Source organism: Taudactylus pleione, unplaced genomic scaffold, assembly GCF_031769625.1.
Source record: "Taudactylus pleione unplaced genomic scaffold, aTauple2 ptg000008l, whole genome shotgun sequence".
NCBI lineage: Eukaryota > Metazoa > Chordata > Amphibia > Anura > Myobatrachidae > Taudactylus > Taudactylus pleione.
Window position 1 is genome coordinate 3,298,186 of NW_028284411.1, and position 26,143 is coordinate 3,324,328.

Below are 26,143 nucleotides of genomic sequence, written 5' to 3' on the forward strand. Positions count from 1 at the left end.
TGATTATGGAAAAGCGATTAAGGAAATTTGAAGAATGTCATAGAATGTTCAGTGAACATCTAAATACGGCGTTTGATATTAAAAATTCACATAATACTGATATTTTAGATATGGATACTATATGTTCAAAATTTTAAAACTTATTTATTAAGGAAATGAAATTAAATTGGGAAGTAATTACCCTAGAGAACTACATAGAGTCGAAACGAGTTCCTAGGGGGTTAAGAATGAAAAAAAGTCCCACCTTTGGTAATGAAAGGAAGGAATTTCTACATAATTGGAATCAGATTCTTGAAGACTGTTCTTTAGAATTAATGAGATTGATTATAAGAGAGAGGAAGAAGGAACTAATGGATTTAGATAAAGATATGTCTGAATTAGATAAACAAATAGAGCTAATAAAGGATTTGTCAGAATATAAGGAATTAAGGGCTGAATCTGACTTGCGTATTAACAAATTGGAGCAAGAAGTAATTAGTACGAAAGTAAAAAAGTTTAAACGAGACACTTTTGATTATAAAAACAATTGCGTATAGAATTGGTCTCATATGAAAAGAGATAATTATGATACTGAGACCTATAGGAAAGATAAACAACCCCAATATGGAGGGTGGAATAAAGTGTTAAAAAAGAACACGTTTAAACCGTATATAAATAAAAAAAGGAATGAGACTAAGATCCACAATAGATATGAAACATTGGCTCCAATGTCCCCAGATTTTCAAGAGCGTTACCCTTTTCAGAGGAATCAGAATTGGAGAAATCGAATATGGGGGCAAGAAAAACAGATTTTAGACAGTCCAGGTGTGAGAATAAAGAGAAAAAAAGAAGAATTAAGAGAGGAAAGAGAGGGGGGGAAGAGATGCAGAATTGAGGAGACAAAATCCTCGGTAACAACTGGAATATTTAATCTATCTGATGTGGTTCTAAATGATAATGAAAAACAAATTCTATCACGTGGTCTCACTTTTGCTCCGAATAGTACTCCAAATGGTTTTGAATTATTTATCGATACTAATAGATTTATTAGGAATCTTACTCTTAAAAGGCACTTTTCTAAAGAGATAAATAACAAATTGCCTCATGTAGATGTATGTCAACATTTGAAAAAGAAATCTACTTTTTACCCAGTGGAATCGAGGGGCAATTTTATAGAGACATTTTTTAATTTAGTGAAAAAAGATTTTGATGAGTTATGCAATTCTAAGAATAAAAATAAATTTAAAGACAACTTAAGCAGAGGTGAACGAGACGCCATTAAAGAATTAGAATCAAATCATCAAATAGTTCTAAAAATGGCAGATAAAGGTGGTGTTGTTTTAAATAAAAAAGATTATATTGAAGAATGTTTAAGACTATTGGGAGATACTGAAACGTATGTGTTTTTGGATTTAGACCCAACCAATAGGATTATAAATGAGATTAAAATCATCTTGGAAAAAGGTCTTAATTTAAAATGCATTAATGAAGATGAATTTGGTTATATTTTTAACCCTTATCCTAGGATACCAATTTTTTATAGTATACCAAAGATTCACAAACGCCTCACTAGACCACCGGGACGCCCGATTATTTCGGGCATTAATTCAGCCTCCTCAAACATGTCGGAATATGTTGATACGCAGATTAAGAAATATGTAATACAGTTGAATTCTTATGTTAAAGACTCCACACAGGTGTTATGTGAGTTGGAAGCCTTTGATGGGATTGTACCTTTAAATGGGTAACGATAGATGTGGAGGCATTATATACTAGTATACCGCATAAGGAAGGTATAGTGGCGGTTAGATATTTTTTAGAGAATGATATGGAAGTAGATAATAACAAACGAGAGTTTATACTGGAATGCATTAATTTTATTTTAAAGAATAATTACTTTAAATTTCAAGATTCCTTTTATAATCAAAAGCGGGGTGTAGCGATGGGGACCCCCTATGCACCAAGCCTTGCGAATTTATATCTGGGAAAATGGGAAAGAGAAGTAATAGAGAATAATAATCCCTTTAGCAAATTCATTATAATATACCGCAGATATATAGATGATGTACTTATGGTATGGAAGGGTGATGAATCCAGTTTTGACAATTTTATGGTCTATTTAAATACCAATAATTATAATTTACATTTCACTTCTAATTATAATAATAAAAAAATAGACTTTCTGGATTTAACCTTGGATAGTAGTAACTGTAAAACAGAAGATAATATCAAATCGTACACCTTTATTAAGGAAGTGGACAAAAAAAGTTATGTCCATTTCAATAGTTGCCATCACAAGAAATGGGTATCAAATATACCTCTTTCCCAATTTATTAGAGTACGGTGTAACTGTTCCGAGGATATTAAATATAATGAACAAGTAGAGATATATAAAAAGAGGTTTTTAGAGAAATCTTATCCAGACAAAACAATTGATCTTTGTCAACAAAAAGCTGCTGCTTATGTTAGATCAGACTTTTTTAAAATATAAGGATAAAACTAACAAACGCGATAAGGTGAATAATAAAGTCCCTTTTATTACTACATTTAATACAAAATTGAAAGATATACAGAGGATTCTGGCTAATCATTGGGACATTTTATGTTTGGATCCATTATTGAAGGAAATTATACCTATAAAACCTCAGGTTGTATATAAAAAATCCTCCAACTTAAAAAATAGCCCCTAGCCAGTTAAAAATCAATCACGAAGAATGTTGGTTGAATAAAACAGATGTTTTTTTCCCGTGTAATAGATGTAAGGTGTGTAAGTATGCTAATAAGGATAACAAAGAAGTTTATAATAGTGAAAAGAATAAATCTTGGAAAATAAAAGGGAATTTGAATTGTACCAGCACACATGTAATTTATTTATTACAATGCGGCTGTGGAAAAAGTTACATAGGTAAGACAAAGAGCTTAAAATTAGAATTCTGGAACATACCAGGAACATTGTTAATAAAATAAACAATCATAGTGTCCCGACGCACTTTCTCTCCTGCTGTCATTCAAAATTAGATCATTTCAAATTTCTCGCTTTAGAACAGGTGAAATTAGATGACAGGGGAGGTAATTTATTATTGAAGCTGTCCAAACGAGAAACTTTCTGGATTTATTCATTAAATACGCTTGCTCCAGTTGGACTTAATGATGGATGTGACATAGGCCCTGATTCAGAGCCGGACGCTCTGACCAGAGCGCTCGCTCTGAATCAGGGCCCACCTCCATAATTATGGAACGTCCTCCTGGACGCTCGTATAGCTGTGGGTCACCACCCACAGCATATACGAGCGTGCAGGATGATGGTCGCGATGGTCTTGACCATCGCGACCATTGCCACTGCGAGCCGAAGCCTGCGGTTGAGTTTCTCAACCGCAAGGCCCGGAGTGATTTTGGCTCTATCAGAACCAAAATCACTCCCACTGACATCACTAGTGATGTCAGTGGGGCTGGCTTCTGACGGTAGGCGTTCCCTGGGGAACGCCCCCGTCTGGGAGGCACGCCCCCGGCACGCCCAGAAAAGGGGGCGTGCTGTCAATCAACATCGACAGCACGCCCCCTTTGATCAGACACAACGAGTCCTTCGCTCGTCGCGTCTTGCGCATGCGCACGACGGAGCTCCCTCCGTCATGCGCAGTGCAGACCATCGACCCACTTGCGAGCAGACAGCCGCTCGCGAGTGGGTCTGAATCAGGCCCATAGTCTCTTTTCTGCAAGGCTGAAATAGTAGAACGGGTACCTTTGTGATACGGTTGTTGTTGGATTCTTTCCCTTCCGTGTCGCTTATATGGTGTCTCTCTGTGCTATTAGGTATGCAGTAACTACTATGTCCCTTGAGTTATGGGGAGCAATGACTGAAATTAGCAACCTCTTCTGTAGTATAATTTATAAAAGTATTTCTTTAATCTGATCTTTTTTACCTAAACTAATGAATGTCAGTATTTGTATAAGTTTGTATTAAATGGCAGAGGTGAATATCGGATAAGGTATGGATTACGATTCTTGATGTAGAATATTGAATATTATACTTTATTGATTATTTATTATTTTTAATCATATTTAAAAAAAATGTATATATGAAAGATGTGGTGGTTCTTTTATATATATATTTTTTATTTCTAATTTATCGATATATTAAAAATTAATGTAAGTTCTGAGATCGAAAATTCTCCGATCATCACCTTGCCAAGTTTTTTGATGTCTACAAGTTCTGTGAAATTTATATAAATTGTAGTGTACTTTGAAATAATTTCTATGTCAAATGTCTGTATTAGGATTTATAATGGACGCTGTATGAGTACTACTAATTTAAATTGTTTAAATTACTTCCAATTGGAGTAACATTGATTTGTATAAAAGAGGGTTGGTATAGGGTTGAGCCACACCTCCTGACGAAGTTGATAGTGACGAAACGCATTGGGCGTGGCCTGTGACGTGGACGTACTGGACGTTACCTGCTGTGTGCCAGAGCGGGCGTCTTGATCGGGCTGTATCCTGAGACATGGTGGAATCAGACTGATTTGCAGCTAAAATCAACTTTTTAAACTTCAATGTATGTGAGCATATGTTGTGCAGTACAGAACATTCTATGACATTCTTCAAATTTCCTTAATCGCTTTTCCATAATCACACTCAAGTTAAATTATTACAGGGTCACAGGGTAAAGCCACCAGCTTATGACGTGTAAAAATACAAATAATGATTCTCACAGTGTTAATCATAAACAGAGACACATGCAGCAACGGACCAAATGGCAAAAAGGATATATAGAAAAAAGGGCATTACTTTGTAGTGCAGGGGTAGCCAATCCTGGTCCTCACGAGCTACCAATAGTGCATGTTTTCCAGGTCTCCTCACAGAATCACAAGTGAAATAATTAGCTCCACCTGTGGATATTTTCAAATGTTTTAGTGAGTAATGAATACACTTGTGCACCAGCTAGGTGGTCTGGAAAACGTTAGTAGCTCTCGAGACCGAGGTTGGCTACCCCTGGTGTAGTGTAAGGGGCATTACTGTGTGGCATAATGTATAAGGGGCATTACTGTGTAGTGATAGGTGTATTACTGTGTGGCATAATGTATAAGGGGCATTACTGTGTGGCATAATGTGTTATATGGGTCATTACTACTAAATTGCATAATCTCTAAAGGGCATTACTGTGTGACATAATGTGTAGAAGGGGTACTATTGTGTGGCATAACATGAATGGGCTCTGTCTGGGGTCAATTGTATGTGTTGTTTTTACCTCTGGGGGGTCTTTTAAGATCTTGCTTGTGGCCCCAAAAGTTTTAGTTACGACCTTGAATACAAACAAAGATGCCTCACTAATATATATGGTCACTTTGGATTTAATATGAACTTGCACAGGGCTATTTTTCTGGAAAGTATTTAGAAAAGAAGGCACTCAAAAGAAACTTTAAAATTTAACTTATCTTATGGAAAATACATTTTGGCCCTGGACATTACATCCTAGTTAATAAGAGGTTCAGGAACTGAGGGCCTAATTCAGACCCGCTCGCGAGCGCTGAGCGCTAGCAAGCGGGTCGATGGTGCCCTAGTGCGCATGCGCACGACGGAGGGAGCTCCGTCGTGCGCATGCGCGAGACCCGCATAGCGACAGCCAAGCTGTCGCTATGGGTCTCGCACCAAAGGGGGCGTGCTGTCGATGGTGAAGACAACACGCCCCCTTTGGTGGGCGTGCCGGGGGCGTTGCTGCCCAGACGGAGGCGTTCCCATGGGAACGCCTACCGTCTGGGGCCGGCCCCACTGACATCACTAGTGATGTCAGTGGGAGTGCTTTTGGCTCTGATAGAGCCAAAAGCACTCCTGGGCTTGCGGCAGCAAGACCCTATCGCAGGGTCTCGTCGCAAGCCCGATGGTCGCGATGGTCTTGACCATCGCGACCATCTTTTTGGCCGCTCGCATAAGCTATGGGTGGTCACCCAAAGCTATGTGAGCGGCCAGGAGGCCGCTCCAATTTTAGGTAGGAGGGCCCTGATTCAGAGCAAGCGCTCTGGTCAGAGCGTCCGGCTCTGAATCAGGCCCTGAGTTCCTGCTGAAAAATAGCACTGAACTTGCATAAATCATAAATTTTGACACTTGCTCAGACTGTGAGGCTAAAAGGATACTATTGTAGCTTTAACATAACGCGGGAGCACACTGTGACTAAGTGGCGCCAGCGTCACTTCGTGCAACTTTTTACCTTCAAATGCGTCTTATTCGCAAAGTGGTGCGAATAGAATGCACAAGCAGATTCTGCTGAGTAAAATGATATGCGGCATGCCTATAGTCTGTGTGCGACTGTGGGTGTATCTGCATGCGTAATGCTATGTTACAGTGTCAGTGGCTGTGACACTAACGTAGCATTTCACATGCAGATACTGCCACAGTCGCACACAGACTATAGGCATGCCGCATATCATTTTACTCAGCAGAATCTGCTTGTGCCTCCCATATGCACCACTTTACGAATAAGTCGCATGAAAAGACGCTGGCATTACCGAGCCACGCCATGGCATGGCACAACTAGAAGGACTGTTTAATGCGCAAGGAAGTAAGATGTATCTAATAAATCACAATAAGGATTTACCTAATACACTATTCGGGAAAACATGTTCAGCTACATGTTTTAATCACTTTTTTTCTTATTTTTTCACTTCCACACGGCTGGATTTTTCTGTATCATTTAATATATTTTGCTGCTGTATCACCTATTAACGCTAATGATTCACTATTTTGTTTTTATTGACATAATATAAGATTTTTAAAGACAATGGGGGGAATTCAATTCAATGCGATGTTGAGTAGCCGCGGGAGGGAGCTCCTGCAGCTATTCAATACACCGTGCTGTTTGGGCGTGCTAAGAATTTCTTCTCGCACCCCCCTGGGGATGCGAGTAGAAATCCAACCAGAGTGCCGGGCGCACAGCTATTTTTATTCTTAGCACGGCGCTAACAGCCGTGCGCCCGGCACTTTGGTCAGAGAATGCCGGTTAACGCGCCTTAACAGCCTTGGTAAGGCACGATAACCGGCATTATCCAACCACACAGCTCACTGAATTGAATAGCTCCAGGAGCTCGCTCCCGGCGCTATTCAATTCGCGTTGAATTGAATCGCCCCCAATATTGGATCTGATCGCCTTTTCTTTGATGTATCCCTTTTTCTCATTTTCTTTAGTGTAGCGATGTAAAAAAGACAAATATTTATTGCTTGAATGTCTACATATTAAATATTTGTATAGCAAAAATCCGCTGTGGGATATTCACTGTTGCAGTTTTTAATGCAGCATGACCTAGTATTAATAATCAGCAAAAAATATTAAAATGGACCAACAGTCACCAGATATGTGCAACAAATGTCCAGTGCGCAACAACTGTTTGTGAATTGGTGCTACATGGCGTCACCAGTGTTTTGTCTACAAGTGTTTGCTATAGTTTCACCTTTTAATAGTTGCGACATTATTCTAGTGATCTTGTTGTCGTTTTATGATGCGCAATCTATCGGAGCAGGACTGGAAAGGATTTGCCCTCAGCAGTGTTTGACTTTGAGACTGGAAACATTGGAATGAATTCATGTTTTATTTTATAGTCTGTGTTCTCACAGTAATAGAACTTCAAAAGAATTTTGGGCTGAATTAAGCATTTAAAGCCACCCCCCCCCATACATCTACAAGGGATTGGGACAATTCCACGTTCTGCCAATGGCATGTTAGGGAAAATTGGAGTAATCAACGTGTTAAAAGATCTTGATTTCCCTATCCTGACCCGAAAATGGTCGGAATTGGCAATAAGGTAATTTTTACATGCAGAATTTCCCCAATTCCCCTACCAGTCGCCGATTATTGATGGGGGAAATGTGCCTCAGATGGTATAGGCCCCTTAAGAGTAGAGTCTCAATTTTTATTCCCCACATTTATTGTACAGATGCCAGTGCCACTTATCAAGCTGTAATAAAAGCATCAAAGTATAATATGATACATTCCCTATATTTCTCCCAGGTAATCATCCAGGGCTTTCGCAGCTACAGAGATCAGACGATTGTTGATCCTTTCAGTTCAAAGCACAATGTTATCGGTAAGTGAAATGACAGGTCAACCCGGGGACATACTATGCAGCGGCTAATCTATGACTGTTTATTAAGTCAGAGCTAACACACCTGACCTCCTTGTTTATTTCAGTGGGCAGAAATGGATCCGGCAAAAGCAACTTTTTCTACGGTAAGAACTGGCTTCTTTTACTTCCGTTTGTGTGATTTTTCTGTTTTCTTCCTGATATATGATTGCAGATTAAAAATATGGCACAATAAATGCAAAAGTGGCCATGTTGTACATGGAGGATACGCACTAACCTGCACTGCTTGTAATACACTTATTAGTAGCAGATCCCGCTATGACTTGTGTTTTGAGTCAGACAGCGCTTAGGGCCTGGTTTCAAGTCAGATGCGGCGGCCATGTTTCATGTGTGGGAGCGTTTTATTTTTTTTTTCTCCTCCTCTGCGCATGCGTCCATGTCTGTGATATACTAAGCCTTGGAGAGAGAAAGTGGACGGATATAAAGTACCAACTAGTCAGCTCCTAACTGTCATCTTTCAACACAGCCTGTACAGTGACAGTTAGGAGCTGATTGGTTGGCACTTTGGGCCTGATTCAGAATCGGACCCTATGCCGCGCTCGCTCGTACTGAGCGATATTTCGCAATCTGCGTATGAGTCGCAATGCGAGTGCACAAACCAGTCATTGCGATGGGAAAATGCCCGCCCGTAGCCCGCAGTCGGGCCACTATTTTGAGTGACAGCGCCGTTTGTGGGTGGTAACAGGGGAAGGTGCTCGAAAACGGGGGTGTGGATGTGCAAATGCAGGCGTACCCGACCGACAGAACGGCGTTTATTGGGTGTGCATAATTAGCAAAGTAGCGTCATTACACACGTGACTGGGTTGTATTTTAGCCTGAACTTCTCGCAATGTTGTGGTGGGAAAAGGTTACTACAAGCTCTGCGAGCAGCTCCGATGGCTCTCGATGTTCCCGATTAATCATACAACTGCTGGAGATGACGTGTGTTGCGAGTGGCAAAGGGGCGTCTTTATACAGGTGCGAGCGCATAGTGCGGCCACTCGCTATTACTTAGTGGGCAGCTTTACGCGACTCAGTGCGAGCACATGATTTAAATAGCCGGCCCCTTTTAGCCAGCGAGCGGACGCAAATATCGTCCGGGTCTGAATCAGGCCCCCCATCCACTTTATCTCTCGCCAAGGCTTAGTACATCTACCCCCATATTCCTTAAGCGCAGGAGACATGCGGTATTAGAAATGTTATGATAATGTATTGGATTCCTGGTGGCTCAGCTGATGCACAGAGATGGTCCGCCTTTTGGATGTGTAGTGTCGCTGATAGTGTAGCGTGCAGAGACGCAGAATTTTGTACATAGGAGGCCATATTCTTACTGAGAGTCTACACCTGCCTTAGGGCTGGTGCAAGTTTCGATGGTACCACCGACGATGGCGTCTAAAGATGCACCAAGTGGTACTAGAGTCGGAAGGCGCTGGCAGTGGGCGTCTCAGGTCTTTCACGTGCAGACACACGGATGTACGCCAGGGAGGAGCTTGTAGCAGCATTTGCATAAATTAGCAAAAGCAATACCAGGAAAAGTCGCAGGCACGGATGCTGCAGACACTGAAAGGCGAGTCTCGGTAGAGGTGTTAGGGGAAAATGCCAAACAAACCTCCCACCCAAAATAAAGACAGAGGTAAATGAAGATAATAAACCATCACACGCAAAGTGCCAACTAGATGGTTGGTTGTTCTAGTATAAACTATACTTCTATGTATGAATTCTATGTAGATGTTTCCTAATAAGAGATTTGGGCCCTCATTCAGAGCCACTCGCTAGCGGCAGTACGCTCGTTCCGAGTGATGTTCGCACATCTGCGCATGCGTACGGTTTTTAGTACGCATGCGCGAACCAGTCAGTGCGGCCGAAAATCATTTGTACGCTATATAGCGAATGCCTGCTATTTTGAGTGACAGAATGAGGCGTATGTGGGTGGTAACAGGGGAAGGTGCTTGAAAACGGGGAGTGGAGAGCCGATCGCAGGCGTGCTTAAAGGTCAAAACGGGCGTTTTATGGGTGTGCATAATTAATACAGCAGCGTCATTGACCACGTCACTGGGTTATTTTATAGTCAGAACTGCTCGCAAAATAGCGGTTGAAAAAACCAACCACAAGAATAGCGAGCAGTTCATACCCTGTTCGATGTACTCGATTAATCTAATAAATAGCGGACATGACGTATGGTGCGAGCGCCCAGGGGGCGTTTTTATCAAATAAACGAGCGTATGTTTGCTCGCTCGTTCAGACTTAGAGGTGTGAACAGACTGCAATGTGCGAACGGATCATTTGCATAGCCACCCCTTGTTTTTGAACGAACGAACGCAAATAGCGAACGGCTCTGAATGAGGGCCTTGATGTGCTATTCTGTTAGGGATCCAATAACTGTTCTCTATTTGCACTGACCTGATCTGTGTGATGTGATCATTTTAAAGTCCGTCCATAATCAGGTAGGTAGGAAACGACTGCGCAGCTCGTACACCTGTCTTGTGCTGGTATTTCTAGGAACCATATGTCTCATGAGGCAACATAGTCTTTTACACTTTAATGCTCTTTGAGCAGTAAACTGAGAGATGAACAGTTCCTTTTTATTTTGATTTCTGAAAGTTAGATAACCAGTAACATTAAGATCAGTCCTTTTTAATTGTGGGTGTAAAGTTGGATATCGGCTGTTCTTTTTTGTGTGTAACATGTTTCCCTTTCCCCACCCTCAGCCATTCAGTTTGTCCTTAGTGATGAGTTCAGTCACCTACGGCCAGAACAGAGGTTGGCTCTCTTACACGTGAGTAAATCTTACTGACTGTATTTCTGTATAGCCCAGGGGAGGTTGCGTCTGTCATTTCTGCCTGCTCCTAGAAGGGGCTTATATTTATTCATACCTGTTTATTTTATGCTTTTACTTATCAGTGGCCATCACGTAATATAGCCTGCTTGTAATCCCCTCTCTTCCGCTACCGACCTCTGTTGAAGAGACCAAATAAATTGTCCTCCCACCCAGTGGGCTCACAGGGGACAAATGTGTTACTTAGGGGATGGAAGTTCTAGAAAGCAGAACTACCCCCTTTATGATTTGCCAGAGATTTCCATTGGACATACTGTCGCATAGCTGCCATGTACATATATTAAGATGAAAAATAAACTTTGTTTTAGTCTGTTTGGGGGACATGGTGTATCTTGGGGTATAGAGAGCACTGGTGCTTGAGCAGGCTCTAAAAATCAATCTAAACTTGTTTGTATTCCGCCAGCACTTGCAGCAGGTGGATATCAGTATCTTTACTCAGTGCTCTAGGAGTGGGCATCTTCCAATGTCAGCTGAGAGCTCCGACTTCCACTAGCCTCTAGTGGTAATCCTAGGTCCAGCTCTGGCCAGGGTGCCGGACCGTGAAAAGGGCACTGTCACATTTATCGACGATGCGCCCGAAAAGGGGGCATGGTCACGAGGAAAAGAGCAGTATCCTTTTCGTCCCTCTCGGTGGGCCCAGATCTTATGGACATGCAGGGCTGTCCCCAAGCTAGGAATGGCCATCGATGGCTTGCACCCTCGATGCCCACCGTTGCAGGTGGTGTAATCAAAAAAGGTGGCAGGGCTACGTTCTGTCCAGTCAAGAAAAACAAATTACCCATCGGCCTCCACTCGTCCATCAATGGTGGAGAATTATTGCCTCTCTGCCATTGATGGCAAAACCATCGACAGATAACCGATCGTCAGCAATCGGTGGTCGATGGGCCATCCCTACCCCAATCTCTCCCCTTACTGTGAATGGAAGCACCGGCAGTAAGCTCTGCACCGCAATATTTTCCCCCTGTGTGACACTACAGCGGGCGGGTGGCGATGGCATCCGGCACACTCGGCTAGGCTGTTCTGCGCCCTGCCAGAACAGCCTAGCAGGAAGACTAAGGGCCATATTCAATTAGCTGCGATAAGCCGTTTTTGGCGAAAAGTTTCCGCCGATGACGACTTTTCGCTAGGCGAGAACTTATCCCAGTATTAATTTCCAAAGACTTATAACCAGCAAAGTTGCGGGAACACCCCTGCAGCCTTGGGACAGTCCCCCAAAGGTAAACTGCATCAAAAAAAGTTTAAAAAAAACTTTAGATCACCCCAAAAAAGTACTTTCGTTTTGGGAGTGAAAAAGTTCAAAGTTGGGGGGGCAAACTTAAAAACTAGCGAAATAGACTCATGGGGGACCCCCATATGCAGAAACAGACAAAATCACAGGTGCACAACTCCAAATCATCAATAATATATATAAATGCAATAAAATTTTGCAATCAATAGAGGTTTTTAGCATAATCATGGCCAAGCTTATGGGCCTACCCACCATATCCAGGTAACCTCTTTCGGGTAGGTCCCTAACATACTAAGGTTCAGATCCAGAGCGCAGGACCCCCCAAAAACGGCCAGGCTAAGCCGCCCCAGGGCACCACCATGGTAAGAAAAGTGCAGTGTTAGTTAGGAGCAGCTGCTGCTGCATATAAAGAATGAAAATAAAAAGTGAAGGGTTAAAATGTGTTAAAGGAAAATGTCTTATAATGCAGTGCCCTGAGACAGACCAACCAACGCAATCCAGGGGGACCCACGCCCCAAAAATGAACCAAAATTGACCCCCATATGCCCCAGGTTTTTTTTTTATTGCAGGTGTTTGCTAAAGGTGCTTTTTTTTATGTTTTTTAGAACCTCACTTTAGTGATCTTTAACCATGCTTGCACCTATTTTCATGTACCCCAAATTTCCTGGGACTACTTATTTTTGCCAAAAAACCCCTGCTAAATGCTATTCTTCACCACTTGTGCAAAGATGCTAAATAGCAGCTATTGAGACCATTTCAGCACAACAAATGTCTTCAGCAGGGCTACTCGGGAGGATCCATAGTGATCCCCTATGTCAGTGCATCTTTTGAGGGGTGTCAGGCTGATTTCCCCAAATCTGACAGCACTTTTCACCAGTTTGAGTTTCGCGGGGACACGTTTTCGCGTCCTTTGGAATTGAATAGGGAGAAAAGCGGCCGCGTGCACGAAAAGTGTTTTCTCCAAAAACACACGATGTAGGCAGAAAGTCCGGCAGGCACTTTTCGCGGCTAATTGAATATGCCCTTAAGCCTCAGCACCAGTGATACTCACCATTGGTATGTGATAGGACAATGCTTTGCCGCCAGCCATTTGCCATCCCTGGATGCCCATCAGGGGACAGTAAGCTCTACATCTCTTTTACTGACACTTTGTAGCTGACGACAGCAACTCTGAAAGCAAGTGGTTGGTTTCTGAGCCCCAAGCTTGTCCCATTCCAGTGTCTGCATATAAGCAGTTAAATGTTTTGTTTTCTCACACATCTGTTTTACTGTGTCAGTATATCCAGGGTAGGATGGTATCCTGTAAAGGGTGTGTAATGCTCCCTCCATTTTTCGGTACCCTTCGGTAATCGTCCTTGATTAAGGAGATGATGAGATACATTCTTGGCAGGGATCACTCCTTTTACTTCTAGAATGAAATATCCCGGCCATAGATGGCAACTTGAAGGGATGGGGTTTGAAGAGGCTGTATCTTCCCCGCCAAAAGTTTGGTCCCAAATGACAAAAGCTTATAAATGATTTGGATCTCACGATTTCTGCTAAAAGCTCTGTTTAGAGTTCAGTCATTTCCACAGCAGCAGTTTCCTTGGTACCTAGCCGGACAGTGTTACAGCTTTATAACACATACACTTCCAAGGTATAATCTGAAGCCCCTTTGGTGGTGAGAGATTCAGCCAATGATTCTCACTGGGTGGAATGCTACATCACCATTCAAGGGCCATTTTTATTTCCTTGGGACCTTAACTTGGTCATTTCATCTTTGGGTATCTGTCTAAAAATAGAGCATGGTTTTTAGGGTCTACTCCAGAGCACTTTGTCCCCTAAGGTTAGCAGAGTCTCCCCCCCCCCAAATGTGTTTTCGATAAATTAATGGTGAGCACAGAAATCCTCTCCTGTAACACCCTAAATTTTTACCTTTTAAGATTGACATAATCTCTTTATTCTGTCTTTCAGGAGGGAACAGGCCCGCGGGTTATTTCTGCTTTTGTGGAAATTATATTCGACAACTCTGACAACAGATTGCCCGTGAGTTACATAACTATGTTCCAGCCGTTCCGCCCTCTCGCTTTCTGCTCGCACGCCAGGTGTTTTTTTTTTTTTTACTGTGTTGCTTACGTCTCCTTGATTAGATCGACAAGGAAGAGGTTTCCCTTCGAAGAGTCATCGGAGCCAAAAAGGATCAATATTTCCTTGACAAGAAAATGGTGACGTAAGTGGTGGCGCCAACAGTTTTACCTTTTACTGGTTCATTAAATAGCACCTGCCGTCTGTACACTATGTAGCAGCCACCAGTGAGATCGTGTTCATGGCTTTACGTGGTGACATGGCGCCCCCGTGCTGTAACAGTCCACATTGCCACCAGTATTGCCTGTACTTTGTGTGTTTGAAGGAATGGCTGTGATTTGTTGTCCATAGGATTTCTATACCAAAAAAAGGACTTAAACCAGATAGCTTCTATTACTATTAAATTCAGCAGTACAATGGGAATTTCTCTATTTTGCAGGAAGAATGATGTGATGAATCTGCTGGAAAGCGCTGGCTTCTCCCGTAGTAACCCATATTACATAGTAAAACAGGGCAAGGTAAGGTGCATCCGCTTAGTGACTTATTTCTATATCCTTTTTGTTTATTATTATTTGATTGCATTTATTGGTATTGATGGTAAAGAAGCACATTTCCCCCTGCAGATCAACCAGATGGCGACTGCCCCGGACTCCCAGAGGCTGAAGCTGCTTCGGGAAGTAGCCGGGACCAGAGTCTATGATGAGCGTAAAGAAGAAAGTATCTCTCTGATGAAGGAGACCGGTCAGTACCTGCCCTGGCGCTAGCTCCACGCGTGTTTAGAAGACATATCTGCTATTTGGTGACATCTCCTATTGTCGTTCCTTTCAGAGGGTAAACGTGAGAAGATTAATGAGCTGCTGAAGTACATTGAGGAGCGGCTTCACACACTGGAGGAGGAGAAGGAAGAGCTGGCGCAGTACCAGAAGTGGGATAAGATGAGGAGAGCGCTGGAGTACACCATCTACAACCAGGAACTGAACGAGACGCGAGCCAAGCTTGACGAGGCAAGTCGCTCTTTCTCCCAGCAGCCACTATCCTCGCACGTAGACCTGTCCGGGGTTACAGTGTAGAGTCCTGCTTGTGGCATAGTCTTTTTAGATAACTCTTCTGCCTTCTGTGGCTTTCCCGGTCAAGTGTAATATTCTCTGTGTTCCGTAGCTTTCTTCGAAGCGCGAGACAAGTGGTGAGAAATCGAGGCAGCTGAGAGACGCCCAGCAGGATGCCAGAGATAAAATGGAGGTGAGAGCCACTGCTTCTCTGTATCTGACTATATTTATTTATTTATTTATTAACAGTTTCTTATATAGCGCAGCATATCCGTTGCACTTTACAATTGTAAACATTAATAGAACAAAACTGGGTAATAACAGACAGATATATAGGTAGGAAGGCCCTGCTCGCAAGCTTACAATCTATAGGGAAATAGGCATTGATACACAAGGATAGGTGCTATATATTGCATTTTGGTCCAGCCAGAATGCAGAGTTTCTTGGTGGGCTGCATGATCCATTCACACCGGAATGTCGGCCAAATGTCATGGACTGTGATAGGGGATGTAATTAGATATGGAGGCTATGAAGGTTATGTGGGTGGTTCTGGGATCTGATAAGCTTGCCTGAAGAGGTGAGTTTTCAGGGATCGCTTGAAGGATTGGAGACTAGAGGAAAGTCATATTGTGCGTGGTAAGGCATTCCATAGAGTGGGTGCAGCCCACACAGCATACACTGCAAGGGAGTGCGCCGGCTAAAGTAGTTCTGTATCCCTACTGAGAGTACTATAATAAACTGTTGTATACTTGGGAATTCTTCTCATCTGTCATCATAACATGTCAGATAACCATTAATGTGTAGCGCTACATTATAGCTGAGACTGTGTCTGAGAGCTTTATAGCGGAATAAATAAATCGGGAGCTACCAAATAAATGGCTCTGTCTCAGCTTGCCAAACGCCTGTAGATCTTCTTCTTAGGAGATATAAGTTTATCAGGAGCCACAAGTTTTATGCTTTTGTTTTTATTTAATCCTTTGTGTTTTTGACAGGACATTGAGCGCCAAGTGCGTGAGATGAAAGCCAAGATATCGGCAATGAAGGAAGAGAAGGAGCAGCTGAGCTCTGAGAGGCAGGAGCAGATAAAGCAGAGGACCAAGCTGGAGCTGAAAGCCAAGGATCTCCAAGATGAGCTGGCTGGGAACAGTGAGCAGAGGGTAACTATCTGCTCACGACAAGCAAGGGGTCAGAGGATGCAGCAAGTGGTGGATCAGGAGAGGGGGCGTTGCTCACAGCTAGCAGTGGATTGGGGCACATGAGTTCAGGGTGGTTGCTCTTCAAAAAATAGTGGATTGAGATGACATAATGAGCTTGGTGGTTGCTCGGCGAAAGCAGTGGATTGGGGGGGGGGGAGTGGACAGTGAGCGCAGGGTGGTTGCACACAGCAAACGGTGGCTCAGGCCGTACAGTGAGTGTAGTGTGGTTGAACACAGCAAGCAGAGGGAAGGGGGGCTGACTGAATGCAGAAAGTGTTGTTCCGGTGCACACAGCAATACTCTGGGTGACCAATTCATCTGTGCTCAGTTTCCATACAATTTATTACACCTTTTAACCGTAATTGCTCTATTTATTTTTTTTGTTTTCTTCCATTTAAGAAACGACTCTTAAAAGAAAGACAGAAATTACTGGAGAAGATTGAGGAAAAGCAGAAGGAGCTGGCGGAGACCGAGCCTAAATTCAGCAGCGTAAAACAGAAAGAAGAGAGTGGAATAGCGAGGTCTGTAGTTCATGGGGTGGCACAGTAACAAATACTTTGTATACAGCATTACTATTCCTACTCCCATGTCTAATACATTGTGATCTCTGATTCCGAATTATATCACTATGTACAGATATTCACTATGTCCTCTTACACCTTTCCTTTTTTGCTTCATTTGGCACGAGATGCCAGCACGGCTAAGACATTATTTTCATCATGTGTCACTATTATCAGTAATGCCAGTGATCTGCATTTCATCATTTATTGCATATAACTTTTGTGCTAAAGCTGTCCTCTCCCCCTCGCTCTGACTCCCCCTCGCTCTGACTCCCCCTCGCTCTGACTCCCCCTCGCTCTGACTCCCCCTCGCTCTGACTCCCCCTCGCTCTGACTCCCCCTCGCTCTGACTCCCCCTCGCTCTGACTCCCCCTCGCTCTGACTCCCCCTCGCTCTGACTCCCCCTCTCTCAGTAAATACTAATTAGCAGCGTTCTGTTTTGCTGCACTATAATATATCTGAGCATTTGGAGGTCCTGGGCTTTTTGCCCTGTGTGAGCATTGTTAGCCATGTTTATCTCTTCTATATTCCCTTCTGATAATGTTACTGTAACACTGAATGCAGACTGGCACAGGCCACCCAGGAGAGGACAGATCTATACGCCAAGCAAGGACGTGGCAGTCAGTTCACCTCTAAAGAAGAGCGAGACAAGTGGATTAAGAAGGAGCTAAAGTCCCTGGATCAGGCCATAAACGATAAGAAGCGGCAGATTGCCGCCATACACAAGGATCTCGAAGACACTGAAGCCAATAAGGAGAAAAATCTTGAGCAGTACACGGTAAGGATCTCATGTTTTGTGGGCTGAACGGATGAACTTGATTAAAATAAAAATGAATCTTGCTTGAGATAGTTATGAGCGCTGGAAACTGCATTGTAACTGTTACATTTATTAATTTTTTTTTTTTTGTAATCTCTTTATAATTTTTATAGAAGATGCAACACGAATATTAACACGCACAAAAATTATTTGAAGAATCTACATCTCAAATATATCAAATATTATATCCAGAAAATAAAACGTCACAAAAAATGCACATCGATCGACTTTAAATTTGGAAAACAATAAGAAATAAGTAAAACGTAAAACAATGAGAACACAATAAGAAATAATAAAACTTAAAACAATGAGAAAAAGAATAAGAAAAAAAAGAGAAGAGAAAAGGGGGGGGGGGGGGGAGAATTAAAGAAAGGCAAACTACAGTATAGTAAATCACACACGAAAAGCCCAAATCACTCCATTCCGGGCAACTGTCTGTGAAATGCAGACTTCCAAGAGCCCCAGGTAGCATGAAACTTATTCACTGAATCGTGAGGGAGTGCAATGATGTATTCCATAGAAGCCAAGTACCATATTTTATTCAACAATGAGGCTATTGCCTGGGCTTCAATTTGTTTCCAGTTTGTGGCGATCATCAGTTTAGCAGCATTTTAGATATTGGCCACAAAGTTTGTTCTGGGGTTTAGAGAGGGAGCCAGTGGGTTTGCATAAAAGCATGTGTAGAGGGTCTCTAGGGGGAGAAACACTGAAGCACCTTGGACACCAAAGATGTGACTTCATCCCAATATTTGGATATCGTAGGGCAGTCCCCATCACACAAGGAAATAGGAACCGATTTGGCCACATTGTCTCCAACATAGGTCCAAAGACCCTGGGAAAATCTGATGTAGTTTTGCAGGAACCATGTTCCAGCGAGGAATATTTATTTAATTTTATTGTACAGCTCATGTACAGACTCACGTAATGTAGTAGAGGTCTAAAATCCATGTGTTCCCTTAGATTAGACTTCAGCAACCAGCAGGCCATCAACAGCTACAGGACCACAGTTAGCCCTAACTCTTCCCTAGTAAAATATTATAAACTAGCCTTTGCGGGGTCAACTCTGTCTGCCCCCTCCCTCTTCCTGCTCTATCTGCACCTGCCACCTCTCTGCTGTTCCCTTACTGACCCCAGGTCCTCCACATGGGCCAGAATTATTATAAAGAATTATTATATAGATATGTAATTTTCCAAGTTTGTTTGCTTTCAAATAATTTTGAGTTCATTTACGTATTTTTTATTATTAGAAATTAGATCAAGATCTTAACGAGGTGAAAGCTCGGGTGGAGGAGCTGGATAAGAAATACTATGAGGTGAAGAACAAGAAGGATGAGCTGCAGAGCGAAAGAAAGTAAGTCCGGGGGTATTGGGGTCAGCTACAGGGGGATATCTGCGAGAGTCACCTTTATTACGGGTTAAAGAGCATCAGATGTTACAGCATTGGGGGCAGACCTCTCGTTGCCTGAACCAGCCTGTATGAGACGGCAGCTTATTGGTACCGATCTTAATTATTTGCTGTCACTGGTTCCTGCTTTTTGGTGCATGTTGGTTGAACCCGTATATATAGCTGTTTGTGTGTAAGTTATGGGGGAACTTTTAAATGACAAATCCTGAGGCAGGGTGGATAATGCAAGGGACCTTCGCAATGATTTCTCCGCCTCTTATCTTAATAATATACCCCCCTCCCCAGCATCTCCTGACACCGTAACACCCTCCTCTGTTCTCAGTTACTTGTGGCGAGAGGAGAATGCCGAGCAGCAGGCGCTCGCAGCCAAGAGAGAGGACCTGGAGAAGAAGCAGCAGCTTCTCCGAGCTGCCACCGGAAAGGTGACCTGTTCTATCAGAGTGATCCCTACTAGAACTGACCAATGAGCGGTCTGCACCCACCTGTTAGAGTTCTAACAGACCCGCCCACCGGTCAGTGAGGAAATGTGCAGTGATATAAGATTCTTATTCCGGCTTTTCTCTCCTCAGGCGATTCTGAATGGTATTGACAGCATCAATAAGGTCCTAGAGCACTTCAGGCGCAAAGGCATCAACCAGCACGTCATTAATGGCTATCATGGGATTGTCATGAATAACTTTGACTGCGAACCGGCTTTCTACACGTGTGTCGAGGTCACTGCCGGGAACAGGTAGCGTTTCACCACACTGCTTATCGGTAGCTCTGTGGATGTGGCAGTGATTGTTTTTTAATGCTCCTGCAAAACATTTTTTGAGATGTTCTACCCTCTCCTGCTGGTGCTGGCAATGCTGTTTGTCCGATAAGTAATTCTACAATGTAATTGAATTGAGGCAATGAAATAAATAGACTTGGGGCATTTGAACAGTAAGCTGCCTTGTGATTAAAAGGGATTCGGTCTTCGGTAGCTATACAGGCACAGGACCGCCCACAGGAGGTGCAGCTTCATGGGAGGGATTCTCCTTGGTAAGCCTCCAGTACAGAGCTACAGGGCCCCTGGGGCTGTCTGCCATGGCAGCCCCACATTACACTATTGGGAGGGGTCTGGGGTCTGTCATAGCAGATTCATTGTTACCTGCTGCTGTCTTTTTCCATGTCTGATAAGTGAAGTATTTGCCAAATGTACAGTCAGGTGCAACCACCCTATGCAAGAATGACGTCCAACTGCTACGTCTACTTACAGATGGTGCCACTGGCAGAACCAGCCTAGACAAAATTTATGGACCAGTCTGTTGCGGTACTCTGAAAACTGGCTGCAAGTACCCACAGAGAACAGAGAGGTCCGAATCCATCTCCTGTTGGCTTCAGGTCATGACTCAGTTCCCCTGGGAGCAATTTGGCCTGTGGACAAAGTTTGTGCAGGGCCTAGTTAAATTATTCTCCTTTTAACAGAGGATTATATCATCCCCCCCTCTTCCATTTGGCAGTAGAAGTATCAAGTTCAACTGTGGTTCAGTCCTACTCTGAGTGCTTTTCTCAGGGGGAGAATTTGGACATTAAGGATTCTCTTAGACGGCAAAGTGTAGATGATTTGGTGTGGAGTCCATGACGAACACTAAACATTATGGACAGCAAAGTGTCAGAGGTGACTGACAGCTGTTTCAAAGGAAGAAGATGCAGGTGATTTCTATGAGAGAGAGAGAGAGAGAGACTGACACACTGAGAGAGAGACACACTGACACACTGAGAGAGAGACACACTGAGAGAGAGACACACTCTTTTCTATTGGGAGAGATATTAGACTCCATCATCATAAAACATTCTAGAGAGAGATTTCATTGTTTGCCTCAAGGATTGTTTAATCTGAAAAGTTTTAGAGAATTCGAAGCTTCATTGTCCATTAGTGGTTCCCTGTGACCCTGGTGTGTCGTACATATGGCAATATTGGATGCACCATTTGAACCAATGATGAGATTGAGAGTAGCTTTCTTAGTAACCGTTCTCTCTGCCAGAGGGTTGTAGAGTCGTGAATCTTTTTTTAAATATTTTTGAAGATAAAGGGGTAGATGTACTAGGGGCCTTGGAGAGGGATACAGTACCAACCAATCAGCTCCTATCTGTAGTTTCTCAACACAGGGGCCTCATTTATCAGTATTAAAACTCACTACGAGTGATAAAACTCATTTCTCTTTCATTAACTAGGGGACACTGGAGTTGCTTACGCTGGGGTATAGAGGCGTGGATAACTGGAGCCGGCACTTTAAATAATTTAGAAGTATGAAGCTCCTCCCCCTCTATTCCCCACCAGCCCTCAGTTTAGAAAATGTGCCTATGGAGCTGGTCACAATCTGCTGTGCTCCAGCAATACATTTATTTTATTATTTTAATAGCATTTTCTGCACTTTATTGGTACCCTTCGCCACCTCTTGAAAGGTGGGGTCCGGGTACCTGGCGCCCTGTTATACAGGAAGGAGTGCACAGTGCTTATCAAAAAAGCAACTGACAGCTCCTTATCGCCACACAGCACTTCTGCAAGCACTGAGGACAAGACAGTGTGAGAAGCAAGAGTGCTGTTATCAGAGAGACCATCCAAGGGACGCAGTGAGTACATCAGCTGCGCATCCCCCGGCTCCTGTCCCCGCTGCCGACGCTGGCTTCAGAGCATAGCGCTATAGCCCTGCTCTATATTACATTCTCCATAAGAGTATCCTCCCCTCTCCCCGCTGACACACGCGGCATAGCGCTCCTACTCAGCGGGGCTTCACAGGGGGAGGTGAAAGCTCCAGCGCGACTGCCATTTTCAGAGCCCTTAGGGCATGAAGAAGGGGGGCGGAGCCTAACAGCGCGGGCTCTCTGTCTGCATTCAGAGCGGCAGCGGCTGTTAGAACAGCGTGGCTGCCGTTTCACATGTGTCTGACTGCAGCTCTCCAATTTAGGAAGAGTGTAGCAGCACTACTACAGAAGGGCTGGTTCTCCTGATTGCATCCCTGAGAGCCTGTGAGCACAAGGGAGAGTACAGCAGGGAATCAATTCTGTGGGAAGGGAGTTGTGTGATCTCCTCCTCTGTTTCCCAAACTAGCCTTCTGTCTTCTGTATCTGTCCCTCTGTGCCAAACTCTTTGCAAAAGATGTTTGTTCAAACTGTACAAGCGTGTTATGTGATGCTTGTTTAGTAATCTATCACCTATGGCATGGTACGAGTGATGGCTGGCTTAACGTCACAGTTGGCTGAGGCTCGCACCTCCCAGGTGTCAGGGTTAACCAAGTCTCTAGACACCCTGGTACAGGTTATAGGTACCGCTGTTTCTACTCCCTCCACTTCCTACCAAAGACGGCCCCTAACGACTGTTCTCCAGTCAGTGAGGGTCTGACAAGGAAATCCTCACAACAGAGGATACTAAGGAACGTGAATGGAGGAAGTTTGTATAATGACGGAACGCCTCAAGATTTTCTCTGCCTTTTGGCTAAGATCAAGTGAAAAAGGACTGCAATAAACAGGCAAACAGATCAAGAGAGTCCCATTTAGTATCTGTTCTTATCAGTTTAATATCTGATACGCCCCCTATCTGTGGGCCATATATAGAGTCTGCCTCTACTGGGGTTGAATTCTTATTTCTGGCGGTCAAGCAGGTATTTAATCTACCTGTGGATATAGTTCCTGCATCCCAGGAGTGTGTATTATTTGAGTACGTTACTCCCTGTGTCAGGGTCAGAACAGCAGTACTCAGTTAGCCTGGAACAATTACAATGTAATTGGACGCTACCTATCTTCTCAGTGACCAACAAAAAGTGTCGTCTGTTTTTCAGTTTTCGCGGCCCTAGGGACACTCCACCCTGAACACGCCTGATCTCGGAGGGTCAGGCCTGGTTAATGGGAGACTGCCTGGGAATACCAGGTGCTGTAGGCTAAAATTTTCTGGAATCAACCATATAAGAGGTTCCAAATTCCTGTCTGTTCCTGTTCAGCTACCCATTTCCGTCATCCATGATAGAAGAGGGGGAAACATCTCCCACTGTTGACGCGTCTGCTCACTGTCCCTTTAAGAAAACTACGCTCCCAGTACGGGATGCCTCATTGTTGAGGGACCCTTATGATTGCAAGTTGGAGTCAACGCTGCGCTCTATTTATACTGCAGCGGGAGTTTAACTTAGACCTATGCTAGTTACCGCCTGGGTTAATAAGGCTATGATTTTCTGGGCTGTCCAGATGATTGCGTTAATCAGGTACTTCCAGGGCACAGTTACGTTCTTCTGGCAGAACACATCGTGAGTCTGCAGTTTACCTGGGAGAAGCTTCTAAGGAGCTCTCATATCTGCTTCCGCTATTTCTACTTCAGGGTCCATAGGGTATCCACAGGATACCTTGGGGTATAGGTGTGACGTCAGTCGCAGGGCACCAAAGAGTTAAGCTTTCAGCCTCCCAGGATGCACTAGGTCCCCCTCCTATACCCCGCCCCCGGGCCAAGGCACCTCAGTTTAGTTTGGTGCCCGGCCGGAGTCGGGTGCACCTGTTGGAGTGGGGGCTAGAAGAGCCCCTGAAGCTTTTTCTTCATGCAGCTGTGGCTGCACATCTGGATGAACAGCATGGACTGTCAGTCCTGACGTCCATGCTGTCTTCCCTACACCCCGCCGGTACCAGAACGCCGGTACTGATCCGGGGATGCTGGTGGGCGTCTGGGGTCACAGCTAGCGGTGACCCCAGATGCTCCGGACCATGGCCGGATTCAAGGGGGACCGAGGTAAGCAGCGGGGTCCCGCGGTGGGTCCCCGCTGATCACATGGTCCTAAGTCCCCAGGCAGGGGGCTCCCTGGGGACTGGCTGCAGCGTGGAGCCAGGCGACCAATCTGCGCTTCCACTACCCCCTGGGACAGCGGACCGCAGCAGAGCGGTAGCGCTGCGGCGTCCCAGGGGTTAAATGCATGCCAGGGGAGCGCGCCTTCCCTGTCTCACAGCCGGCGCCTCCCCCGCTGCACACAGCCCTCTCTGCATGCTGCCGACTGGTCCTGTGGCAGCGCTCCTCCCCCAGGCCAGCCTCCTCTCTGCTCCTCGGCGGCCATCTTCTCCAGAACGCATGGTGAACGCTGCTGGAAGCGCTGGACGGAAGCATCGTGGTCTGGGTCCCCCCGCATACCTCTCCTCCGCTGTGGCTCAGGTCTGTGTATGCAGCGCTGTGTCCTACCAGGCCCTGTGTCTGTGTAGTTGAGTAATCAGCGCTGTTAGTGCAGGAATTGTTATTTCTCTGCATTGTATGTGACTGTGCTAGCGCTGCCTGTAACTTTTCTTCTTTAAACTGTCAGCTTTATTACTGTCCCTGTTCTTCTGCTAAAGCCCTTGCGGTGCGGTGCTGCAGGGTGGTCTCTCGCCTATTTAATACTTAATTGGTGAGAGAGGTTACATACGTGGTGCCATCATGTCTGAAAGTGATTTTCCCCTCCGGCTACAGTGTACCACGTGCAAAGTACCGTTAGCGGAGGGGGAGGGTAGCGCGGAGGGCCTTTGCCGGCAGTGTTTGTCCATGGCGCGGCCTATTACGGTTACAGCACCGGTACAGGAGCCGCCCTGGGCTTGTTTCGCTCAGGCGTTAACAGCTTTAGTGGGCCAGTTAGCTCCGCAGCCCGCGTTTACTCCGATGGGTTTGTCCCAGCAGTCTGTGGTGTTGTCACCCATGCAGGGGTTCCCACGACAATTGGTGGTACCCCACAGTCTCCCTATTTCCCCGCTCCCGGGTTCTCAGGAGCCAGCGTGGGTTAACTCCCTGACGAGTTCTGTACAGCACTTGTCGGATGTGTTGCAAGGGGAGTCTGTGATGCGGCCTCATAAAAGGCCGGTGGCGTCTCTGTCCGCTCCTTATGAGGATGACGAAGGGACGTCTGATGATGGGGAGATTCTGGATCCTTACGATCAGGAACCTCTCCATACTAAGGACGCTGATGCTAAGTCCAAAGTATATATTCCTGGACTTATTCGGGCGGTCCGCACAGCCTTGGTGATTGAGGACGAAGTTCCCCCAGCGGCTAAATCTAAGTATGCCTTTTTCAAAGATGTGAAGGGCGATGCCACAGTCTTTCCTCTTTCGGGTCAGTTGGTGGACCATTTAGAGGAGGCGTGGAAACAACCTGGCAAAAGATACCAGCCGCAGAGACGCCTGGCGGTGGCTTATCCGTTCGCGGATAATTATTTTGCTAAGTGGGAATCCCCTCCACAGGTGGATTCTCACGTGACCCGTCTTGTCCGTAGTGCCACATTGCCGATGCCATCCATGTCCTCCCTTAAGGATGCTACGGACCGCAAGGTAGAAATCTGCCTGAAGTCCGCTTATTCCCTTGCAGGGGGGGCAGCACGGCCGGCTATGGCCATTTGCTGGGTTGCCAGAGCGATGGAACGCTGGGCGGATTCATTAGAGGCTTCTTTTGAATCCGACTGTCCGGCCGAACAGGCGGAGTTGATTGGCAATCTCCGTGATTCGGCCACCTACATCAACGAGGCGGCTCTAGACATTAGTACTCTGGTGTCTAGAATTTCTTCAGCAGCGGTGGCTGCTCGTCGCACCTTGTGGCTGCGATCCTGGAAGGCGGACGCAGATTCCAAGAAAGGTCTGGAAGCGTTGCCGTTTACCGGAGAAGTTCTCTTCGGTCCGGATCTGGATAAGATTGTGGCCACGCTGGCGGCAGCCAAATCTGCTTGTCTCCCGTCGGCCGCTGCTCCTTCTGGTTCGGGACCATCGTCCTTTCGGTCATCTAGGGCCCAGGGCAGGCCCAAACCACAGTCGTTTCCTCGACAGGCTGGCCCTAAGAAATCGGTCAAGCCCCGGAAGCAGGCATGGAGTACCAGACGTCCGGCCCCCAAGCCAGATGACAAGCCTGCGGCCTGACGGTCCGGGCCTCCCTTTGGGGGATCCCAGGGTGGG

The 26,143-nt window shown here is 45.0% G+C and overlaps 1 protein-coding gene and 1 pseudogene across 1 annotated transcript in view; both read left to right on the forward strand.

Annotated features, from left to right (window-relative positions):
- The window catches only part of SMC3 (structural maintenance of chromosomes 3), a 93,925-nt gene that overhangs the window by 26,120 nt on the left and 41,662 nt on the right, over positions 1-26,143 (forward strand). The window contains exons 2-16 of the mRNA XM_088464790.1: positions 7,976-8,051; positions 8,156-8,194; positions 10,796-10,863; positions 14,105-14,176; positions 14,281-14,360; positions 14,655-14,733; positions 14,839-14,956; positions 15,044-15,219; positions 15,374-15,454; positions 16,254-16,418; positions 16,857-16,978; positions 17,582-17,795; positions 19,082-19,185; positions 19,562-19,661; positions 19,809-19,969. Coding sequence (XP_088320916.1) covers positions 7,976-8,051; positions 8,156-8,194; positions 10,796-10,863; positions 14,105-14,176; positions 14,281-14,360; positions 14,655-14,733; positions 14,839-14,956; positions 15,044-15,219; positions 15,374-15,454; positions 16,254-16,418; positions 16,857-16,978; positions 17,582-17,795; positions 19,082-19,185; positions 19,562-19,661; positions 19,809-19,969 — 1,655 coding nt within the window. The remainder of the gene's footprint in view (positions 1-7,975; positions 8,052-8,155; positions 8,195-10,795; positions 10,864-14,104; positions 14,177-14,280; positions 14,361-14,654; positions 14,734-14,838; positions 14,957-15,043; positions 15,220-15,373; positions 15,455-16,253; positions 16,419-16,856; positions 16,979-17,581; positions 17,796-19,081; positions 19,186-19,561; positions 19,662-19,808; positions 19,970-26,143) is intronic.
- Positions 22,757-22,809, forward strand: LOC148542811 (U2 spliceosomal RNA; annotated as a pseudogene).